General features: G+C 37.7%; 1 protein-coding gene across 1 annotated transcript in view; it reads right to left on the bottom strand.

Annotated features, from left to right (window-relative positions):
- Positions 1–20125, bottom strand: part of PARD3B (par-3 family cell polarity regulator beta) — a gene marked incomplete at its 3' end in the record, with an annotated part of 751281 nt that overhangs the window by 474628 nt on the left and 256528 nt on the right. The window contains exon 3 of the mRNA XM_007459885.1: positions 16675–16846. Within this exon, the coding sequence (XP_007459947.1) occupies positions 16675–16846 (172 nt within the window). The remainder of the gene's footprint in view (positions 1–16674; positions 16847–20125) is intronic.

The following is a 20125-nucleotide window of genomic DNA, read 5'->3' on the forward strand; positions in this document are numbered from 1 at the left end:
AAAAAAAAAAAAAAAAAAAAAAAGTTTTATATGTACGTGTATGCGTGTGTACAAGTTTCAGGTGGACAACATAGCTCAACATCTGTATACACTACAAAGGGATCAGCACCACAGGTCTAGTTGTTCACCCCCTTCACCCATTTTGCTTGCCTCCCGGAAAACCCCTGGTAACCACTAATCTGTTTTCTGTATCTATGAGTTTGTTTTTAATTTTTATTTATTTTTTGTTAGATTCCATATGAGTGAAATCATATGGTCTTTGTCTTTCTCCATCCAACTTATTTCACTCAGCATAATATCCTCAGGTATTATGCTATCCATGTTGTCCCAAGGATTTCCTTCATTTTATGGCTAATATTCCATTATATATATGTATAATCTCCCAGGTCTTCTTTATCCATTCACCTGTTTGTGAGCACTTAGGTTGTTTCTACATCTTGACTATTGCAAACAATGAGCACAGAGGTGCATGTATCTTTTCAAATTCATGTTTATGTGTTCTTTGGTTAAATACCAGAAGTGGAATAGCTGGGTCATATGGTAGTTCTAGTCTCATTTCTTTTTTTCTTCTTTTTTGAGGAATCTCCATACTGTTTTCTGTAGTGGCTGCACCAATTTGTAGTCCTACCAACAGTGCCCACATCCTCTCCAACTTGGTCATTCCCTGTCTATTTCATAACAGCCATTCTAACAGTTATGAGGTGACATCTCACCGTGATTTTGATTTGTATTTCCCTGATGAATAGTGATGTTGAACATCTTTTCACATACCTGTTGGCCATCTGTATGACTTATTTCAAAAAACGTCTATTCAGATCCCCGGCCCATCTTTTAACTGGGTTGTTTTGTTGTTGTTCATGTTTTATAAAAACAATTCAACCATCACAATAATTCAAACAATGCAGAAAGAAATACAATTTTCCTTTCTCCCCTTCACCGTCGGGTACAATTTCCCAGAAGCTACTATCTTATATTCTTTTATAACACTTCTATTTTTTACTCTTTTGGTGTCTAACTGCATATATACATGCAGCGTTGATTCCCTGCTGTGAGGGATAAGGACTTTTCCTCATCTACAATACCCTTCCCTCTTTTCCTCTAAACAATCTTCACTACTCTTACTTCCTCACCCCCTTCAAGTTTTCACTTTGGTGCAACTCTGTTTAACGCTGGATGCACATTCTCACCGAACACCCTCAATTCTCCTTATTCTGCTTTAGCATTCTTCCAAAACTAGAATCACTTTCTAACATACTATATAAATAATTCATTTATTATGTTTGTCTTCTCCCAGTAGTATGAAAACTACATGAGAGCAGGAAATTTTTGAATTTTTGTTGTCTTTTACTGCTATATTCCCAGCACCTACACAAATGCCTGGCATATAGTTAAGTGTCCAATAAATATTTGTCGAATGAATCAATTTTCGATAGCCATTTTCATTTTTAGTATCTACACTTGCCTGCCCCATCAAGTTTAGCCTGAATCTCTCACCATCCCACAGTGGAAGACAAGGATACTAACAGGCCTACACATTCTACAATATTTTGTGGGCTTCTTCTATAGTGTTTATCTGTTTTGGTTGCAACAGGTAAATCAACTGTTGTAAAGCATTCCACTGTCTGAATACACCAGGATTTATTTACCATTTTATCACATGAGTTGTTTTCATTTGGGGACTAGTAGGAATAGGTATGCTGTGATGTCTTTTGGTGAACATATATGTTCTTTTCTGCTGAGAAATTACCTAGTTGAACTAGAATGAGAAATTGCAGAGTATAGGCAACGTTCAGGTTCAACTTTAGTGGATACTGCTCAACAGTTTTCCAAAAACGTTGAACCAACTTAACCTCGAGTTAGCAGTGTCTGTCTAGTTACTATACAGCCTCACCAACATTTGATACTGTCTTTCTCATTTTAGTAATTCCTGGTAGATCTGTAGTGTTCTTGCATTAAAGATTTTTTTAAACCACCTTTTTGTTTTGGATTTTCAACTTATAAAAAGTTGTAAAGATCGTACAGAGAATATCCAGTTTCTGTGTTAACGTCTTACATAACTATGATACCTATGTCAAAACTAATAAGTTAGCATTACTGCATGACTGTTAACTAAGCTACAGACTTCATTTGGATTTCACCAATTTTCCCACTAATGTCTTTTTCTGTTCCAGGGTCAATTCAGGACACCACATTTTTTCTAGTCATCAAGTCTCCTCTGGTCTGGGAGTTTTTCTCAGCCTTCCTTTGCTGTTCATGACTTTGGCAGTTGTGAAAAGAACTGGTCGAGCATTTTGTTGAAAGCCCCCAATTTAGGCTTCTCCAATGTGTTTCTCAAGATCAGGCTGGAGTTATGGATTTTCGGGAAGGGCAGCACTACAGTGAAATGCTCTGCTCATCACAGCGTATCAGGGGACATGACCTCAGCTGACTTCTCCCTGGTGATGGTAATCTTGATCAGTTGGTTCAGGTAGTGCTGGCCAGGTTTCACTGTCCACTTATTACTTTTCTGTTTCCATATGCTGTTTTTGGAAGTGAGTCACCAAGCCCAGCCCACACACAAAGGGGAGTACCTACATGTATTATCTACAGAACTCTTCCGTTAAGAAAGAAAGATTTGTTCCTTCCCACCACTACCACCGTTAGCTGTTCAATCATTTGTTTCTACCACTATAGACTCATGTAAATTTACTTTATATTTTAGGTTATAAGCCAATACTACGCTATTTATTTTGATGTCAAATTTGCAATGTGGTTTCAGTGTCCTTTCCGTGAAGATTAATGAAGTTGAACATGTTTTTAATATATTGACTGGCTATTTCATCTATTTTGTGAAGTGTCAGATTAGAGTTCTTTTCCTGGGCATGGCCCTCTGTTGGATATATGTATTACAAATATCTTCTCAGAGTCTACAGCTTTTCTTTCTCACTCTTTTAATTGTATCTTTCTATTAACAGAAGTTCTTTGACATAATCCAATGTATCCAAATTATTGCTATGACTAGCACTTATGCCCGATTTTACAAATAAGCCTAACTCCAAAGCTATGCATATAGTCCCATTTCTTATATGTTGCCTTCCATGGTTTGTGTATGTTTATTTTATTTTTTGTTTTGGTGTGTTTTTTATTTTTTTCTATTTCTTCATCTTTAGATCTACAATCTGTCTAGCATTGATTTTTGTATGAGGTGTGCGGTTGGGATTTTTTTTTTTTTCTATATAGGTACTGAAATGACTTGGCATCATCCCTTCCCCACGGCACAGCAGTATCAAATCTGACATAAAACAAATGGCTGTATCTGTGAAGGTCTGTTGCTGGAAATGTCTATCCTATGCCATTCATCTGTCCTTGTGCCAAAATCACACTGAATCAACTACTATAATTTTATAAATCTTGATAACTGGTAGGTAGTCCTACAGCTTTTTTGTTCTTCTCCAAGACTGTCTAGTCAATTCTATCCTAGTGCCATATTTTGAGTCGTCGTTCCTTTAAATGTCTGGTCAGTGGTGGTTGCCCATTTATATTTCTGAATGAAATACTCAATTGCTTAAGGACAACAAGTAGCTTCAGTTTTTCCTGCCAATACCTGGGTCTTTCCTGAAGAGAGTTCTCCTCTGAATTAGGCAGGTGACATGGTAAAGCACATTTGCTGACAGGTATCACTGTAACAAACATGCCCAAGAAGCAGGGAGCAAGGCTGTCCACCTCCATCCCAAGCCATCCCTCTGTGCCAAAAGGAGGAAGGGTTTCCTGAGAGCACCCCAAACTCTGAGCCATCTGTTAATCTGCTTCTATTCACTTCCCATTTTTCCCCCTTCCCACTTCCAGTGTTTTTATTACCCTATGCCCCCCCCCTTTATTGTTACTTAAACTGTCATTTCTATAAAAGTTGGGGCAGAAAGAGACACAAAAAAATTATATTCAATGCACTTTTTTGTGAACTGAAAGCTGCTGTGCTTTACTGATTGAGTTAAAAAGGTAGTTGAATTATAGTCAGCACAACAGAAATATTACTTAAAGGCAGACACTACATTTCAGTGTGTGGTAGACAGAAATATCACCCATGTTATGTCTCAACTTAAAAGAAAAGGATGAGGGAATTATGGCACTGAATTGTGAACACCTTGAAGAAAAAAGTAGATTTTAATGATTTCTATATTCCAGTAGATGAGTTCTACGCCAAACATATAATCAACTGTTCCTTAATTTTAAAGCATTATTCACCTTATAAAAAGTCACCTCAGAGACACACAGACTAAGTATTTGTGTTGCGCGATCTCCACGTTGCTCTCGGGAGCCACTCCCCAGTTTCCGAAGCCCTGTTCTGGTCCCAGGAGGCTGACTTCCACTCAGTAACTCAGCGCATCACACAGACCAGTTTCCCTTCGGCTACCTGTAGGGTTTGGCCAAGAGGAAGCAACAGCAGGAAAATAAGAGTGTAGGAAGAGGTGGATGTGAGGATGTTTACGCCCATCTCTGCCAGCTCCACCTTTGAACGTGGTAACTGGACAAGCTTAGGTCACAGGTTCTGATCCTGTAATTCCTCTCTCCCACATCTGCAGTTCTTACTAGATTGGTAAGAACTGTCTCTCTTTTCAAGCCTGGGCTAGTAAGAGATCTCATTTTTTTCAGAACTTGAGTGCCTCACTTTCATAAATAATCCCATTATTAAATTCTCTTCAATTACATCTTTGAGCATGCCATCTGTTTCCTACTGGCACCCCAACTCATACAGTATTCTAGACCAGTTGGATGAGGGTAACAACATCAAAAATATATTCTTATTCCCTTGTGTAAAGGTATTGTCAAAAATGAACAGCATGCACTTATCAATTCTAAAAGAAAATCTTTATGAACAATATGCTAAATCAGGGTGAGGACATAAAAGTAAGTACTTGAGTTAAATAAGGATAAAAAGATTCAAAGCAATTACCCTTCTACAAATCTCTAAAAACAAGCGCAAAGGTATTATTCGAAGACTTTGCAGCAATTACATTACTCTGATTAATGTCCCTGGGTATTGTTTCGGCTGCAACAAACCATTTTACCATGTATCTTGTAAGCCTGAAGAGAGGAAAAATTCATTTAATGTCGTGGCTTAGAAGAAGGCATAAGAGGACCAGAATCTACATTTATGAAAAAGAGAGAATATATTGTTATGGGCTGAAAGTTAAAAATGAGAAAAAGGGAGAAGAAAGGTCAGATCAAAATATCAATTATATAAACACAAGGAGATTGTATAATTTTCTTCCAAATGATCAGTAATAAATACAATGATGAAAACAGCAATAGTGACTGGTACTTATTTACCTCTTATTATACGGCAGGCACTATTCTATTTTATATTTACATACATACGAGTGCTTTTTTTGTTTGTTTTTTTTTGCGGTACGCAGGCCTCTCACTGTTGTGGCCTCTCCCGTTGCGGAGCACAGGTTCGAAACGCGCAGGCTCAGCGGCCATGGCTCACGGGCCCAGCCGCTCCGCGGAATGTGGGATCTTCCCGGACCGGGGCACGAACCCGTGTCCCCTGCATCGGCAGGCGGACTCTCAACCACTGCGCCACCAGGGAAGCCCCATATGAGTGCTTTTGATGCTCACAACAACTCCATTTGATCATTAGTAATATTATCCATTTTACAGATGAGAAAACTGAGGCAAGGTGATGTTAAATACTTGCCTATGATCACCCAGCTTGTAAAGGACAGAGTTGTATCTGACTTAGGCAGTCTTGCTCCATGACTTGTACTCGTAATTTCTATACTGTAGCGTTATAAAGTAAATATGTAATATATAATGTATATCCTTCTGCATCCCTTGCTTTTTTTTTTCTGGAAATAATGCATTGCTCTCTTACTTCCTTAAGATATTAAGTCAAATATATTCAGGTTACATTTTGGATACAGAGAAAACAACTAATTTTTAAGAAGATATGAATTACAGACAAGAATTCTGCTTAACCTCACATAACTTTTCACCTTATAAAGACAGAATATTATATCAAATTGATGACAACTACCCAACAAATGCTAAAACACTATCTTTCAAAACAGGGCATTAAGAAGGCAGTTGAGGAAGGTCTTTTAAAGAAACTTAATTTTTGAGTAAGTTTTCAAAAAGGTCTGAAAAGGAAAAAAAAAAAAAAACCCACAAAACTCATTCTGTAAACTTCTTTAAGGAAATCTTCCAACATGGTCAAAATGCTCCTTCTCAGTGCAGCCCACAGGGTAGAAGAATTCACATGACAATCGTGTTTAGACAATCCGAGCAGTCACCTGGAGAATGGTATTGTGAGTCAGAAGAACAGAGGGACTGAAAATAGCACTTTCTTAAACTTTCTGTATAGTGTACATAAATTAGGCTGAGGTATAGCCTATAGATTTGGAGACGAAAAGATCACTGCTGGGGTCCAATCAGTAATTTATATGGTCCTCAGTGAAAAAGAAAGGGTGGGTCAGTGAACTCTACCTCCTGGCTAGAGCATATCTAATTCTTCTGAACAGTGCATTAGCTCAACTCACCAGGGAAGAAGTCTGGTCTCCAACTTCACTACCTAGGATTAAATGAGTACATCTGACTAGAGCATCTTTGGTGAAAAGGCTAGACAGATGAATGGATAGATAAATAAATATTCATCCATCAACCCATTAGGTCCTTGAAGACCTCACTTGGGCAGCTCAGGACGTTGGTGGTAGTGGAGAGACTAGGGATCCTAGTTGTTTCTGGTCACCTAATAGGAGATAAAACTAGCACTGCCCAAAACAGAATCAATAAAAACTGTAGCAACACAAACGAACTATTTCCATGAGCCTCTCTATCAACCAAAGACCCAAAGAAAAGACAATTAACCAAGCTATAAGGAGATGTCCCACATGACAAATGGCACACACAGAAGCTTTTGTGCACGTCTAAATTTATTTATGTGGTAAGATCCTTTTTTAACTGCAAGGGTTTCTAATTGCATGCTCTGTACTATTATAACAACAGTTGTAAATTATAAAAATGGAAACCTAACCAAGTTAAGAGACTCACTTAGTAATTTATCTTAAATCAACTAGATTGTAAGCTGCTTGAGAATGAGTTCATGACTTGTATTATTTTATACTACTCTGGTAGCCTAGACTAATACTTTCCATCTATTGGGCCAGTAATAAATAACTCTTGAGTAACTGAAGTCAGTGACAGTCACACCACCGTAGCACTGGCTCCGACAGACTGATCAGACAGACTGATTTCCATTGCTATATTCTTAAGCACAATCATCTAAAAGGAGCAGATGCCAGCTGTGCAAATGCTGAACTCTCTGCCATAAGGGCAGTTAACTGTAACATCAGACTGAAGTCATGAGGTCAAAGGACATTATTCCTGAACTGTGACTAAAATAAGAACTTTGCCTCATGCTTTCAGATCTCCGGGGCAGAAAGTCTATTTGTTTTAAAAACACAAGGAGAGTTTAATTGATCATCACAATTATGCAGAACCAGATGACACAAAGCCATTCAGCTTGCTGTTAGCCATGCCATTTTTCAGAACATATAGTGCAAAAGGATATGGAAACACCATTCTTATCAACAGTTTCAAGAAACATGACATTGAAGTAATGGCTTCTTTAGTCAATATTATCTTAAAACACCAAATACTAGTGTTATGGTTTCAAATAGGTTGTGGTAAGGCAAAATCCCTACTCCCACTTATTTTCCTTGATCATGGCATATTCCATACACATGCATTAAGTAATCATAGTCAAGTTTTCCATATAAACAAAAAGAAAATAAGCAAGATGTACCACATAATTGCCTGTACTTCAATTTTACACACAGAAAAAATATATATAAAGCCCCAAATTTCTTCCATCTGTAAAGGAGTTTCAGGAATTTAACAAAGAGCCATATTTATACTAAAAAGTAATCAGAACTTTTCTGGTATTTTTAAAAGGTCGCCTGTATTTTCTGATACCTATCAAGATTTTCTCATTAAGCCTACGAACAAACAAGATGAATATCATTTTGTATGTACCATATGATGGATGCATTGTTTCAATGATAAATTGACAGGGTGTGGCACTGATATCTGGGAGGCTGTCTTATGTTATCTGGTAAACATAAAAAAAAGGTAAACACAAGAGAGAGAGCTTTTCTTAAGGCAACTGCTAAGCAAAGGCTGTCACCTTTCCTTATCACCTTGGGATGTGAGAATGAACAGATCAAGCTGTTTCAGTATTTTTTACTTTCATTGGGCCAAATCAAGATCTTAGTAAAATTTCAAAATGGGTATAGAGCAAGGAAATAACCCCATGTGTGTATATTGGGTCGTAATTCATCATATGGCTTTATCAGATAAAGCAAATGAGAAAATCCTGAGCCAGTCATAAAAGCATGTCCAACTCTGAGTGACTTGTCCTTAAGATGGATCTTCTGTAAATAATTAAATTAGTGGATTTCTTTTTTTGGCCCTGCCCATCTGGGCGGAAAGAGAAAAAAAAAAAAAAAGAACAAACCCATGTGTGTGCGTGCGCACACACACACACACACACACACACACACACACACACACAAAGAAAAAGTCCCAAAGGCTTAACCTTACATTTAACTTGTTAGTGCAAAAGAGGTATTACCATATTTTGAATTGTTAGCAAGATTGTTGAATTTCAAATTGCAAAAGAAAATTAGCATGTTTATTGTAAATAATTTGTTTAGGTGTCATTAGAAATTTATGAGAAATATAATCTATTTTATGGCTACAAAGATTTATATTTATAAAAATTTGAATATTAAGAAATTTTTAATACAGATAAATAATTTGAAAGTATTCTGTAACAGACACGTAAAACCCAACTAGGTTCTAAAACGCAGCAGTTGTATTTAGAGAATGAGGGCCATTCTACCTGGCCCTGTTGACTGCCTCAGAGAACCTGAATAGCAGAGAGTTGGGAAGTGGTTGCAAGAAAGGCCAAAGGGAGTTGTAATGATGGGTGGGGAAGGGAGGAAGGAAAGACTTATGTGTGTGTATGTTGGGTAGGGGAGAGGAAGATGACAGTTTCTTCTGTTAAAAGGACAAACCAAAAATTATCAGTGGTCCAGGGAACTACAAGGAGGTGAGTATGACAGCATGGCTGAAAATATTTTCACTAGCTAGGGACTAGGCCTCTGCAAACAGAGCTTCACTGGGCTTACTATTAAAAGCAATCTGCAAAAGAGGCTTGAAAACCCAGGGGTCTAATATCAAGTGAGCAGTAGGAAGGTGACCTTTCATTCCGTTTGTTTATGAGAGGATTTGCAGACTGTCTCAGTGTGGGTCCAGCATCAGCAAGAGGCCAAAGGGGGCTGGTGAACTCAATGGGTTTTTTTTTTGGTTTGTTTTTTGAGGTCGTATAATCAACTTAGAAAATACAGCTGGAAAAGAACAAGAAAGAAAGCTTGGTTTTTATACACTGTCTTACATTTTTGGGGTAAATGGCTAAATGCAAATTTCCTTTAATATTTTATATTGGAGTACAGCCAACTTAGTACCACTTTAGGTACTGAATTTAGCCATCAGATATAGTACACAAAATTAAAGAAAAGAGACAAAAGGAAAACTGAGCAGGTGTAAAAAAGAATTGAATTAAGATTAAAATGCAAAGATAAACTGGATAGGAAATAGAAAAATGAAAATAGTTCTGTAGGATGACGTTAATTTTTTACTTTTCCTTGCTTAACATTTGATAATTTAATAAATCTAACTGAAAAGACCCTTATAAGAATATAGAATATCTTCAAGCAAAACTCATCATGCTATTTTTACAAAATGTTATCTGAACTGATTGCTTGTCTTTGAAGTGTGTTTACGCTGACCATTCATCTGCAATTACTCGGGACGCAATCCCAGGTATACTGAAAGCTTCATATTTGAACTACCATTCACATTTGTACTCCACTAACACAAACACAAATTATTCCTGTGTAGTAATTACCTTTTAGTATTTGTTAGGAGTTGCCTGTCTTTAGATATTCATTTTATTCTTTCATTTAATCAAGTACCTCAGGCCCTTTTCCAGAGTATTAAAATTTTTAAAAAATATTCGATGTATAACCTGACTTTCCCTGTACCACCTCCCTCCCCAGCAACTTTTCACCTACTCTGAAAACAAACTAAAATAAAACCCAAAACAATAGGAAAAGAATAATGGTGCCAGAAATGGGTTAGAACACTGTGACCCCTTTAGTCCTGATTTAGTTACCGTCATACCAGAAAAGCATGCACACACTTTATAGACTACATGGCTATGACTGATCGATGATAGCCTGGCAAGGTTACCATAGCTAATTACAACATCATTCATCTAAGCCTACATGGGAGAAAACACCAGGCTCCCAAGGAAGGCAAAAGAAGAGAAAGGCAAACGATTCTATAGCTGTTAACTTTTGAATAATCAGACTCAATAGGAAACAAATAGGATGAAACTCTGACCAAATGATGACTTATGGATTCATCCAAGCAAATGACCTCAGTTCCCTGGTCATTTCAACTTGGGGTTTCACTGCCCACAGCAGAGAGCTTCCAGTAACAAGGAACCCTCACAGGCTTGGGTGCTTTGTAGTCAGAATTCAAAGGCTCTGCCAGAAGCCTGGCCCAGCCCTGAGCTTTCGTTCTGCTATGTGTGTGGTGTGACCGTGTTTGTCTAGGATCAGATGCCAATACTTAAACTCACATTATGGGCCCAGCAGCTACTTACACACTGAAGCCTAATTAAAGGAATAAACTTCCCCCTGCTTTATTTTTTTTCCCAAAGATCAGCGCCATAAAGGGATTTGGTTTCTTTAAAAGTTCAGACAAACGATCCCACATGTTTCCCTTATTCAGTAAATTAGTCAGAATCAGATAGAAAACGGTCACAATTTCCAACACTAATCTATGGCTATACCATATGATCTGGGAACTACTGAAAATAAAGAGGAGAACTCAATGTTTTGAAAATAATTATATTATAACAAACATACAATCATAATTTTCCTTTCAGTTTTGAAGAAGCACAAACACACATGGAAACAATAAAGCATCTGAGGCACCTCTCGGCTTTCAAGTCTCAAAAACAAGAATCACTTTCAAACAGAAAGTATCTCATCTTCAAAGTTTAACACACAAGAGAATAAAGCTAATACCGTTTCAACTCCAAACTTTAATCAGATTGCTTTATATCTGGGTAATATAGATCACAAGAGTGGCAACAACGAAGCTGAAGGTACTTTTTATCCTGATACACTGTTTAAATTGCATTGCTTAAGTAATTATAACTAAAGACATATTTTCCCGTGGAACCTTAACCCAAAATGGCAAATTTCAGTCAAGAATACTGAGGAAAAATTACCAAAAGTTTCAAAATAAAACTACTAATTAATTGGGGCCATAGGATGGAAATTGACAGGGGCATGGAGTCAGTTTCAAATTCAGCTTGGAATTAATGAAATTCTCCTGGGACAATCGTAGCCCATTAGAGCAAGAAAGGCCTATAGTATAGATGAGAAAACTATGGCCCAGGGAGATATGGCAGTGGCACATAAGGAAGTAACCTGTATGGTCTCAGTTAAGAATATTCACTTCTATAGAATGCCAAATGTGTCCTGATTTATTCTTTGTTTGGAAAAATGTGATAGCTATAGGTTAAATGACTTGTCTGGATACACAGCTAGATCAAATACTGTAGGGTCTGGGACTGGCTCCATATCATTGGTTCTCAAGGGACAAGGATTGGGTCAACCTTGGACTACAGCCTCATGAAGTCTTTTGGGGAACAGCAGAAGGCCAGTTACCGCTGATCATAAAGGCAGCATAAGGATTAGCTGGAGAAAGGCTAAAGGACTCTCATTCTTCCAAACATCAAAGTAAACGTCCTCACTAATTTGTCTTATTTACAGAAGGCTCTACACATGCAGAGACTTGCAATGTCAAAAAGGACAACAGTATCCACAATATGGGAGAAAAATTACCAGGTATCCCAAATATTAGCATGTTTGTTTCAGTGCAATTTTTCCCCAAACATACACACATGCGTGCAAGTGCATGTGTGTGCATACACATGGGATGAAGAAATAGAAGCAAGTTCATTTCTGACACAGAAGGATTTAAAAGAAATTTTCTCCATATTAATTTTCTGGTACTTCCTTATTAGCTTTTTATTTACAACTATTCACAGTATATATTTATTAATTTACACTCTATCTCGTTCCAAAAGGATATAAGGTGTTATTTTATCCCATATAGTAGTAAAAGGTACAGATAATTGAAACCTACAATTAATCCAAAAGATGTCATGTAGCTGAAAGCCAAGAAATGCAGGTTCCAATTCTACTCCTTTAACCAACTAGTTATTTGACATCACAGCACACACTGAGTCTAAGCTTTTACTTGGTCACTTGTAAAATAATGTTAATTGTCTAGAAAATTGCTCTTATGAAATTCTATGGAATTGTCTATTAACAGATCAGCTTTTCACAAAAGTTGTTCTAAGAGGTGCTAACAATTCTTTTGAGTGAAGGTAGGTTTCTTTGCTGTAGGACTTCTAAACGGTATTAGGATTCTCTATTGCCTACTCAACAGCCTTCTGCATCCCTTTCTTCCCTGCTAGTATAACCAATCTTATGTGTACAAAGAGTGAGTGTGAATGAATTAAAAATAGCATCTACAATTTAAGTGTTCAATAAATGTTATTAATTAACTAGAATCAAATATTTGTTGAAATCCCAAAACGTGTTAGGAAGTACCATAGGGCTCCTCAAAGAAGACCTGGAAAACTCCTGAACTAGGTGATTTTAAAGTCTAAATGGGCTCTGTGAATATGATTCTTTGCTATTCTACCTGGTGTTTGTTCTACCCTCTCTCTTCTTTTAAATAGACTCTTAGGTTACAATCTCTAGTCTACACAGTAATATGTACTGGCCAACTACAGAAACATTATAATCTTGAAGTGTTAGAATGATTTGCTAGTTAGGGCTGAGTCAGGGCTTAGTCGTTTAGCATTACATTAGAAAATCCATTACAAAATAAATGGTAGGAAATAATTTAGATGAAGTTGGAATTATGTGTTTGCCCCGTTGATTTAAAATTCGTCTTGCAAATGTAAAAAATATATATACCCCATTAGCTTACAGGGTGCAAAACTATGAATCCCTTTTGGTCAGTAGAAATTTTCTTCACCTTTGTATCCCTTCGTTGATGAAGAATTAAGAAATGCATTTATGGTACACTTACCATCCTATCTTGAAGATTTGGACAAGGTTTCACAAACAAGGGCATATTTGAGCTTGAGTTTAAAAGGTGCATACAATTTCACCAAGTAGAAAAGAGGCAAAGGGGTGAGCCAGGTGAAGGGAACACTAACTACAAAGACAAAGGTTTGAAAGAAAGTTGCCAATTTAGAGAAAGCCAAGTGGCTTGTGGTAGCTGCAGGTTAAGGTGATTGTAGAACAGAGGCTAGTAATAAAAGCGGGCAGACAAGAAGGGGATAGATCACGAAGAGCCCCTGAATACGAGCTTCCTGCATATTCTGTGTATAAGTGTTTCAACTTGGAAGATAAAGAAAAGAGGTGGGCCCAACCACTGTCCGCATGTATGGAGGTGGGGGGAAGGCTGTCAGTTTTTAACAGGATACTGATGATGACTAACTTGTGCTGGAGAAAGATACAAAAATTATACTGAATGTTGAGTGCACTTTTATTTCAGTATCAGTAAAACCTACATTTTTGGTGATTAACATGACCTAATGGTAAGAACATCTAGATTCCCAATATCTGTTAAACTGTAACAGGTTATCTTAAGTAAGATAAGCATGCAAACCGATAATGGTTAAATTCCCCATCGTCTTGGATGGATCTCAAGAGCGAGAAAACCAGGGAGAATCAGCCCCGCGTGTGTTGTACCAGCCTGGGCTAATGAGGCCCATGAGAAGTAGAACCAGATCCCATGGCCTCCGAAAGCTGAGTGTGGAGCAGAGAGGATAGGCTGGGGCTTTGGGGCTTGGCATTTTATATGCCCCCTGTGATGAAGAATCACTGACACACACATGCTACTCCTCCTCTGACTACCCTCTCCCATTCTTCTGCTAAACAAGGTCTCAGGGTGGGCCTGGCAGCACAAGGAGGTCACCTCCCAGAAGAGCCATTCACGCATACTGCATCTGCTGCCAAGCATATCCCTCCGGAGATCCCCGTGTACCCAAGCCATGACCACACCCTGCCCTGAGGGCAATGAAAGGAAAACAGAATGGACAGATACCAAAGCTGGTGGCTTTGCTTCTGTCTTTAATTCCTCTATCTGAGAAACTCAATAAATATTTTTTTTTCTTTGCTTTTAAAGTTCCAGAAATGTAAAGTACTGAGTCTGACAGAACCATGAGAGTAGATAAGGGATGATTTCTTCATCCTGCATCCCTGCCCAAATACCTCCATCTAATTCTGAGGAACTGTCTGCATCAGCTTGCTAATGAGTTTGGACATGGTTCTCCTAGCAGTGGGAAGCCATTGGAAGTTGTTGAGCAGGGGAGTTATATAATCAGCTTTGTGATTTAGAAAGGTAGATCTGGCAGAAGCAGAGATTGGCGAAAGCCGGCCCTGTAAAGGAGGAGGTCAGTTTGAGGCCTCTGCAGTAGTCTGATTGATGGGAAAGCTCTGGCCTGCTTCAGTGGTCATGGACATGAAGGCTGAAGAAACTGTGGATGACAGGAAGAAAAGGAAGGAAAAGGATATAATGCCACGGTTTCAGATTGAATGGCTGGAAGGCAACACTGACCACCAAATACTGAAGGCTGGCCAGTCTCACCATTTCATCTGTGACACTAGGTGAAATGGGCTTTGAAGCCAAGGAGTTAAGCATTTTCAGGGTTTGATACATATTCACAAAATGACTCTCAGGAAAATGATATCACTGTATTATTTTACAAAGAGCATATGAAAGACAGCACAGAAAAATTGTTCCTGACACTGGAGCTACCAAGGGTTCAAATCCTAAGTTTGCCACCTAACAGCTATGTGACTTTGGAGGAGTTATTTAACTGCTCTAGGCCTGTTTTCTCATCTCTTAAATTAGGGAGATAATAGAACCCAACTAAGTATCACGAGGCTTAAATGAATTGTTAGGAGTACAGGATTTAGAATACGCGGTGCACTGCCTTGAGTTCTGTGCCTGGCATATAGGCACCACTGAATAAATATTGTTTCCTATCTGTGTCTGACCCAAAATCAGTATTGAAGAAGCAGAAAGTCCACCTTCAAAGATGGGGAACCTCAGCTTACTTTTCTTTCTATACTGAACGTTATACTGCTCAGATGGTTCAACAAAAGCTGAAAAAGCTAAAGAAAAACAAACATTTTTCCCTGAGAAAGCTCATAAGAGAAAGGTGAAAAAACAAATTCCCAGGCACAGGGGTACTCTGAGGTTCAGCCTTTTGAAGACCACAGTGCTTGCTTATAAATAGAATATTAAAACAAGCAATTTTCTCCTTTCGTCTTCCCTTATTGCCTAATTTTCCTCCCATACTATTTGCATAATGGATAAAAGGCATCCATTATGCAAATGAATGATAGGGCTGTGAGGTTGCTGAAGCCACAAACTTCACTCCAGATGAAGAGAAGCTGCCACAAAGCCCTCCAACGACCGAGTTCCAGCAGAACTGCTCTGCTAGCTTGGTTTCCAAAAGATAGAGAAAAATTATGAAGATGATGGGTCATTAATTTCCACTTGGTTTATTTTAAAAGGGGCACTGTAGATGCTTTCCAGAAAATTAGTTCAAAATATAAATATTCAGTATTGTGGCATGTAAAATAAACTTTATAATGTATTTTGTTTCAAATGGCAAAAATTATACTATGTAAAATTTTTACAATTTTAAGCATATGTTTCCCTTTGCAAAGTGGAAAAAAACCTCTGTTCTAGCTTGAGAATTAACCTATAACCGGCGCTTAGAGCTGTCTCAAAAGGTATGCATACATTCAACGGGAATAAAAAATGGTTTTAAGTACCAAAATATTAGTGGATTTTCAAAACTTTATGCTGTTAAACTGACCTAAAATTATCTTTAAGAGTTATCACCAATAACTGACATTATTTATCTTGGAGACATAAATTCACTAAAACTTTAGAAGAATGTTTGTTTTCTCTTTCTACCAACACCTTCAAAACAAATATAACAAAAGGGAATTCTGAGCAAAATCACCAGGTTGGAATAAATCAGTTGCACAGAATTAGAAACTAACTTCAAAATGTTTCCCCCAAACTGAGTTATACAACTTGTGGAGAAGAAAAAGGTGGCTAAAACAGAAAGTGACCTTTTATTTCTAGCCTGGATTCCTTGATAACCTTTAGCTTTTTCCAAGTGACTTTTTTCAGGGACTTTTTAAAAAATTCAAGCAGTCCTCATATGCTGCAGATGAAGCTCATCATTTACAGTCCAACTCCTCCCCAGTAACTTCAAGGATATGCAATTCAGATTCACTTGCAATTCAAGAGAAAAACTGCATCTATTGCCTGAGCATCAGCAGCTGCAAAGATCTACGTAAAAAAAATAATTTAGAGAAAGACAAACCAGGTTTATTTTTTTAAAGGCAAACACTAACAGGGTAAGTCATAAAGTAGAAGAAACTCATAGCCAGCAAGATGAGGTATTTCAACCAGGTGAAAAGCGCACCACTAAAATAATACACCTACCTAATTTCAGAGCAGAAGGGGTTACTTCAATTTCCCCACCAACTGGTTTAAACGCAGCCAGTTGGGCAGCCACTTCTGTCTCAAAAGCATCTGGGCTCTGCCGGCCTGCGGGGTTTCCACTGGGGCTCTCGATCTTGTGGAGTGGCTCTTGTTCGTCAAACACAGCAATCAGCTACAAACAAATCCAACAGCACTAATTACTTTGTAGAACATGCATATCACATCGACCCTGTATCTAGCTGATTGTGATCTTTATTTGGTTTTTAAAAAAATGACCTCTTAAAACTGAAAACTTAGTGTTACTGTAGCACAACTCTTAATTCAGTATTATGCCTAAAAGTGCCATGGTCAGGAAATAATTAATGGTTTGTTTGTATATTCCTGAAATAGAGATCCAATTTTGGCTAACCCTCTGGAAGGAATGAAATGGCTGCCACCTCCCCTCACCACCTTTTCTCATATGCCTAAAAGGACTTCAGTATCTCTTTCATTCAAGAGTGTTGCCAGACATGAAAGTTGAATATGCAGGATTTGAACAATAGACTTACACTGTAGAAGAGGACATTCCAGTTTTAGAGGTAAAGACGATAAAATCCCTAACTCTAACTGCCTTTCAGACACAATCATAATAAGTAGAACCATACATACATGTGTATATTTACACACAATCTGTGTTTATCTTGTACACATAGATATCCCATTTGTATTCATGCCTGTAATTTCATTATTTTCCTTCATGACTAACTCCATGTTGATTGGTTTAAGTCCAAAGACGCTAAACCTCAGAAGTTTTAATTATTCCCATCTTCATCTCAATTTTATTTCATATGAGAACTATGCTTCTCATCATTAATATAAAAATGTTTAACTGTCCATCTCCAAGTCATTTTTCTTAAAATAGGCGCAACATATAATAAAATAATCAAGTAATTGGGCAAAACACTGCTGTATAAATGGCAGAGGCAGCCATTTGCGTTTTTGGCCAGCAGACAGCATCATGATAGGAACTTCCAATGGCTCTCATCTGCTGATGTCGAAAAGTCCAAATATGAGCGCAGTAGGCAGCTCAGGGATGTTACTGTCAATCCAATAAAGTGCAGTGAGTGCAAATTTAGAAAACTGCTAGTAAATTTTCAGATATTTTCATTCATTAAATAAAACAAACCTACTTATCATTCAAACATTTATTTAGGAAAGGCACTCAAAGCCCCATTCATAGGGGAACCTTGTTGGCAGTAGTATTAATAACACCAGTGCAAGGTTAACCAATCAAAACATCATAAATTCCAAGTTCAGTCTTTCAAAGGAAATGAATACAATTAGGGATATGCAAATTGGCTATTCAAAAATAACCTTCATAATTGACTACTCATTTCCAGTATGGAGACTTCTTTAATTGGAAAATCCAACAATCCTCTCACCACGGAAAGAAATGCTACTCCCAAGGCATTATTTTTAATTCTTGAAATTGAGCACATACATTTTCTATTTTTAATTGGTAGCACGGATGAACCGATTGGAGATGACTTAAATGGATTAATAATGAAAGATTATTCTAGTATAAAAAGAATCAGGAGAACTATATCTTTCTAATCATCTGGCCAAAATGAAGAGTTTAACACTTTAAATCCTGAAAAGGAAAACAAAATCAACTTTTAAAATGTGACAGAAGTGTTATTTTCATCACTATTCCTGTGACATAATTTCAATTTTACATATTGGTGAATTCTAACACATACCTGTAACATTTATTTTAATATACTAATCAACAAGGCAAAGCGGCTTATTACACTGGTACTACAAACAGTTTTGTGTAAGTTTTCCCACTTGCTACACCCTTAAATCTTAGTATATCCTATGTGCCTGAAATAATGGCAGAAAGAACAAAAGAATATCACTCAGAAGTGTAATACAAAAGCTTAAACTTGATAGCTCATAAATAAATCATTATCTATGGCTCTTAGGTAACCTTTTCTCCTTAAAATACTTCACTGTTTTCCATGCTAAGATTATATTCACACAAGGTCAGAGCATATGCAGTAACAATGTTATACCTATTTATCTAATGGGAACACAGGGTAGTCAGAGAGTTTGTTTCCCAAAGTGACAGACTAAACAGTAATCTGTACTAGAATCTAGTCCAATCCAGGGATTCAGACCATACTGTATTTTCCAAAAAGAGCACTGTGAAAAGAGAGGCTACATTATGGAATGATTACAGTTTGTCCAGGAGGATGCTATGCCCTAAAGAAATATGTATTCTACTCTTTGGAGATACAGGCAAATACACGACTTTCTCAAAGATGACAGTGAGACCTGGAGGCTCCCCAAATCTCATCATCTCTTTGATTAATTAATTGCTTAGTCTGTCTCCCAATCTCATGCTTGACAGGAATTATCTCCACAGAGCCTACTCTGGATGTCTGGATGAGTGGATGGAATAGTCTCTACTCCTGGAAAAAAGAGAATCAGCTCCTGAATCTGTGGCACCCAGACAAAGGCACTGGTACCACAGGTGCTGGCTGATAAGAGACTCTTCAGTCTTCATCTCAACATCTACAATATATCCAGGCTTACACTTGCGTCAACACTGATAATTAATTTAAACCCTATGTTGTAGGTCTCTGTTAGCTGGATTACTTGTGTCATCAAGAACACCTGCATTACTGGTGACACAGTTCCTGGTGGAGAGTGTTACAGAGATATGTAATTAACATAAACCACTGTTCTAATCCCTCAACAGAAGGCAGACTGATTTCCAAAGTGTCCAGTGTATGAAAATGGCCTTACTCCACCTTTAAACCCATTCAAAATTACCTTTCCCACAGCGATGAGCTGAACATAAAAAAAAAAAAAAAAAGAGTTATATCTTTATAAAAATTTTTTTTGTTAAGTTTCCATTTAGACTAAACTTCTATGGCATGTGCGAGATTTTCCACTGACACCTTAGGGACTGCAGTAACCTCAACTTTATGCAAAATGCAAATAGGCAATATTTGATTTGGATGCCTTCCTCTTCTGCTGTCCTATCCATCTTCTGGTGCCCCTTCTGTTCTCCTTATGTGTTGCCAGTATTTTCACGTCACCCAGTACAGCAGTGACATTTTCATAAGACCACATGATCCAAAATGATCTGTTCAAACAGACTTTACTTCCAATCAAAACTCCCATCCCCACAGATCTCTATCAGCATTTAGGCATCTAATCCCCAGATACACACAGGTAGGTCAGTTTACAAATATGCTATTCACTTTCTCATCAAAAAAACGAAACCAAAAACAAATCAACCTTCTCAAGACTCACCCCTACTGATACCACCCCATTGCCCACCTTCCATTTAAAGCCAAATTTGAAAGCTCTCCATAGAACAGTTTCCAATCTCCGTCCTCCTGTTCTTTCCTGAGGCCCCTCTAGCCAGGCTCTCACCCCTCTCTTCCACTGAAACCGCTCT

Source organism: Lipotes vexillifer, unplaced genomic scaffold (assembly GCF_000442215.2).
Source record: "Lipotes vexillifer unplaced genomic scaffold, Lipotes_vexillifer_v1.1 scaffold1540, whole genome shotgun sequence".
In the NCBI taxonomy this organism is placed as follows: domain Eukaryota; kingdom Metazoa; phylum Chordata; class Mammalia; order Artiodactyla; family Lipotidae; genus Lipotes; species Lipotes vexillifer.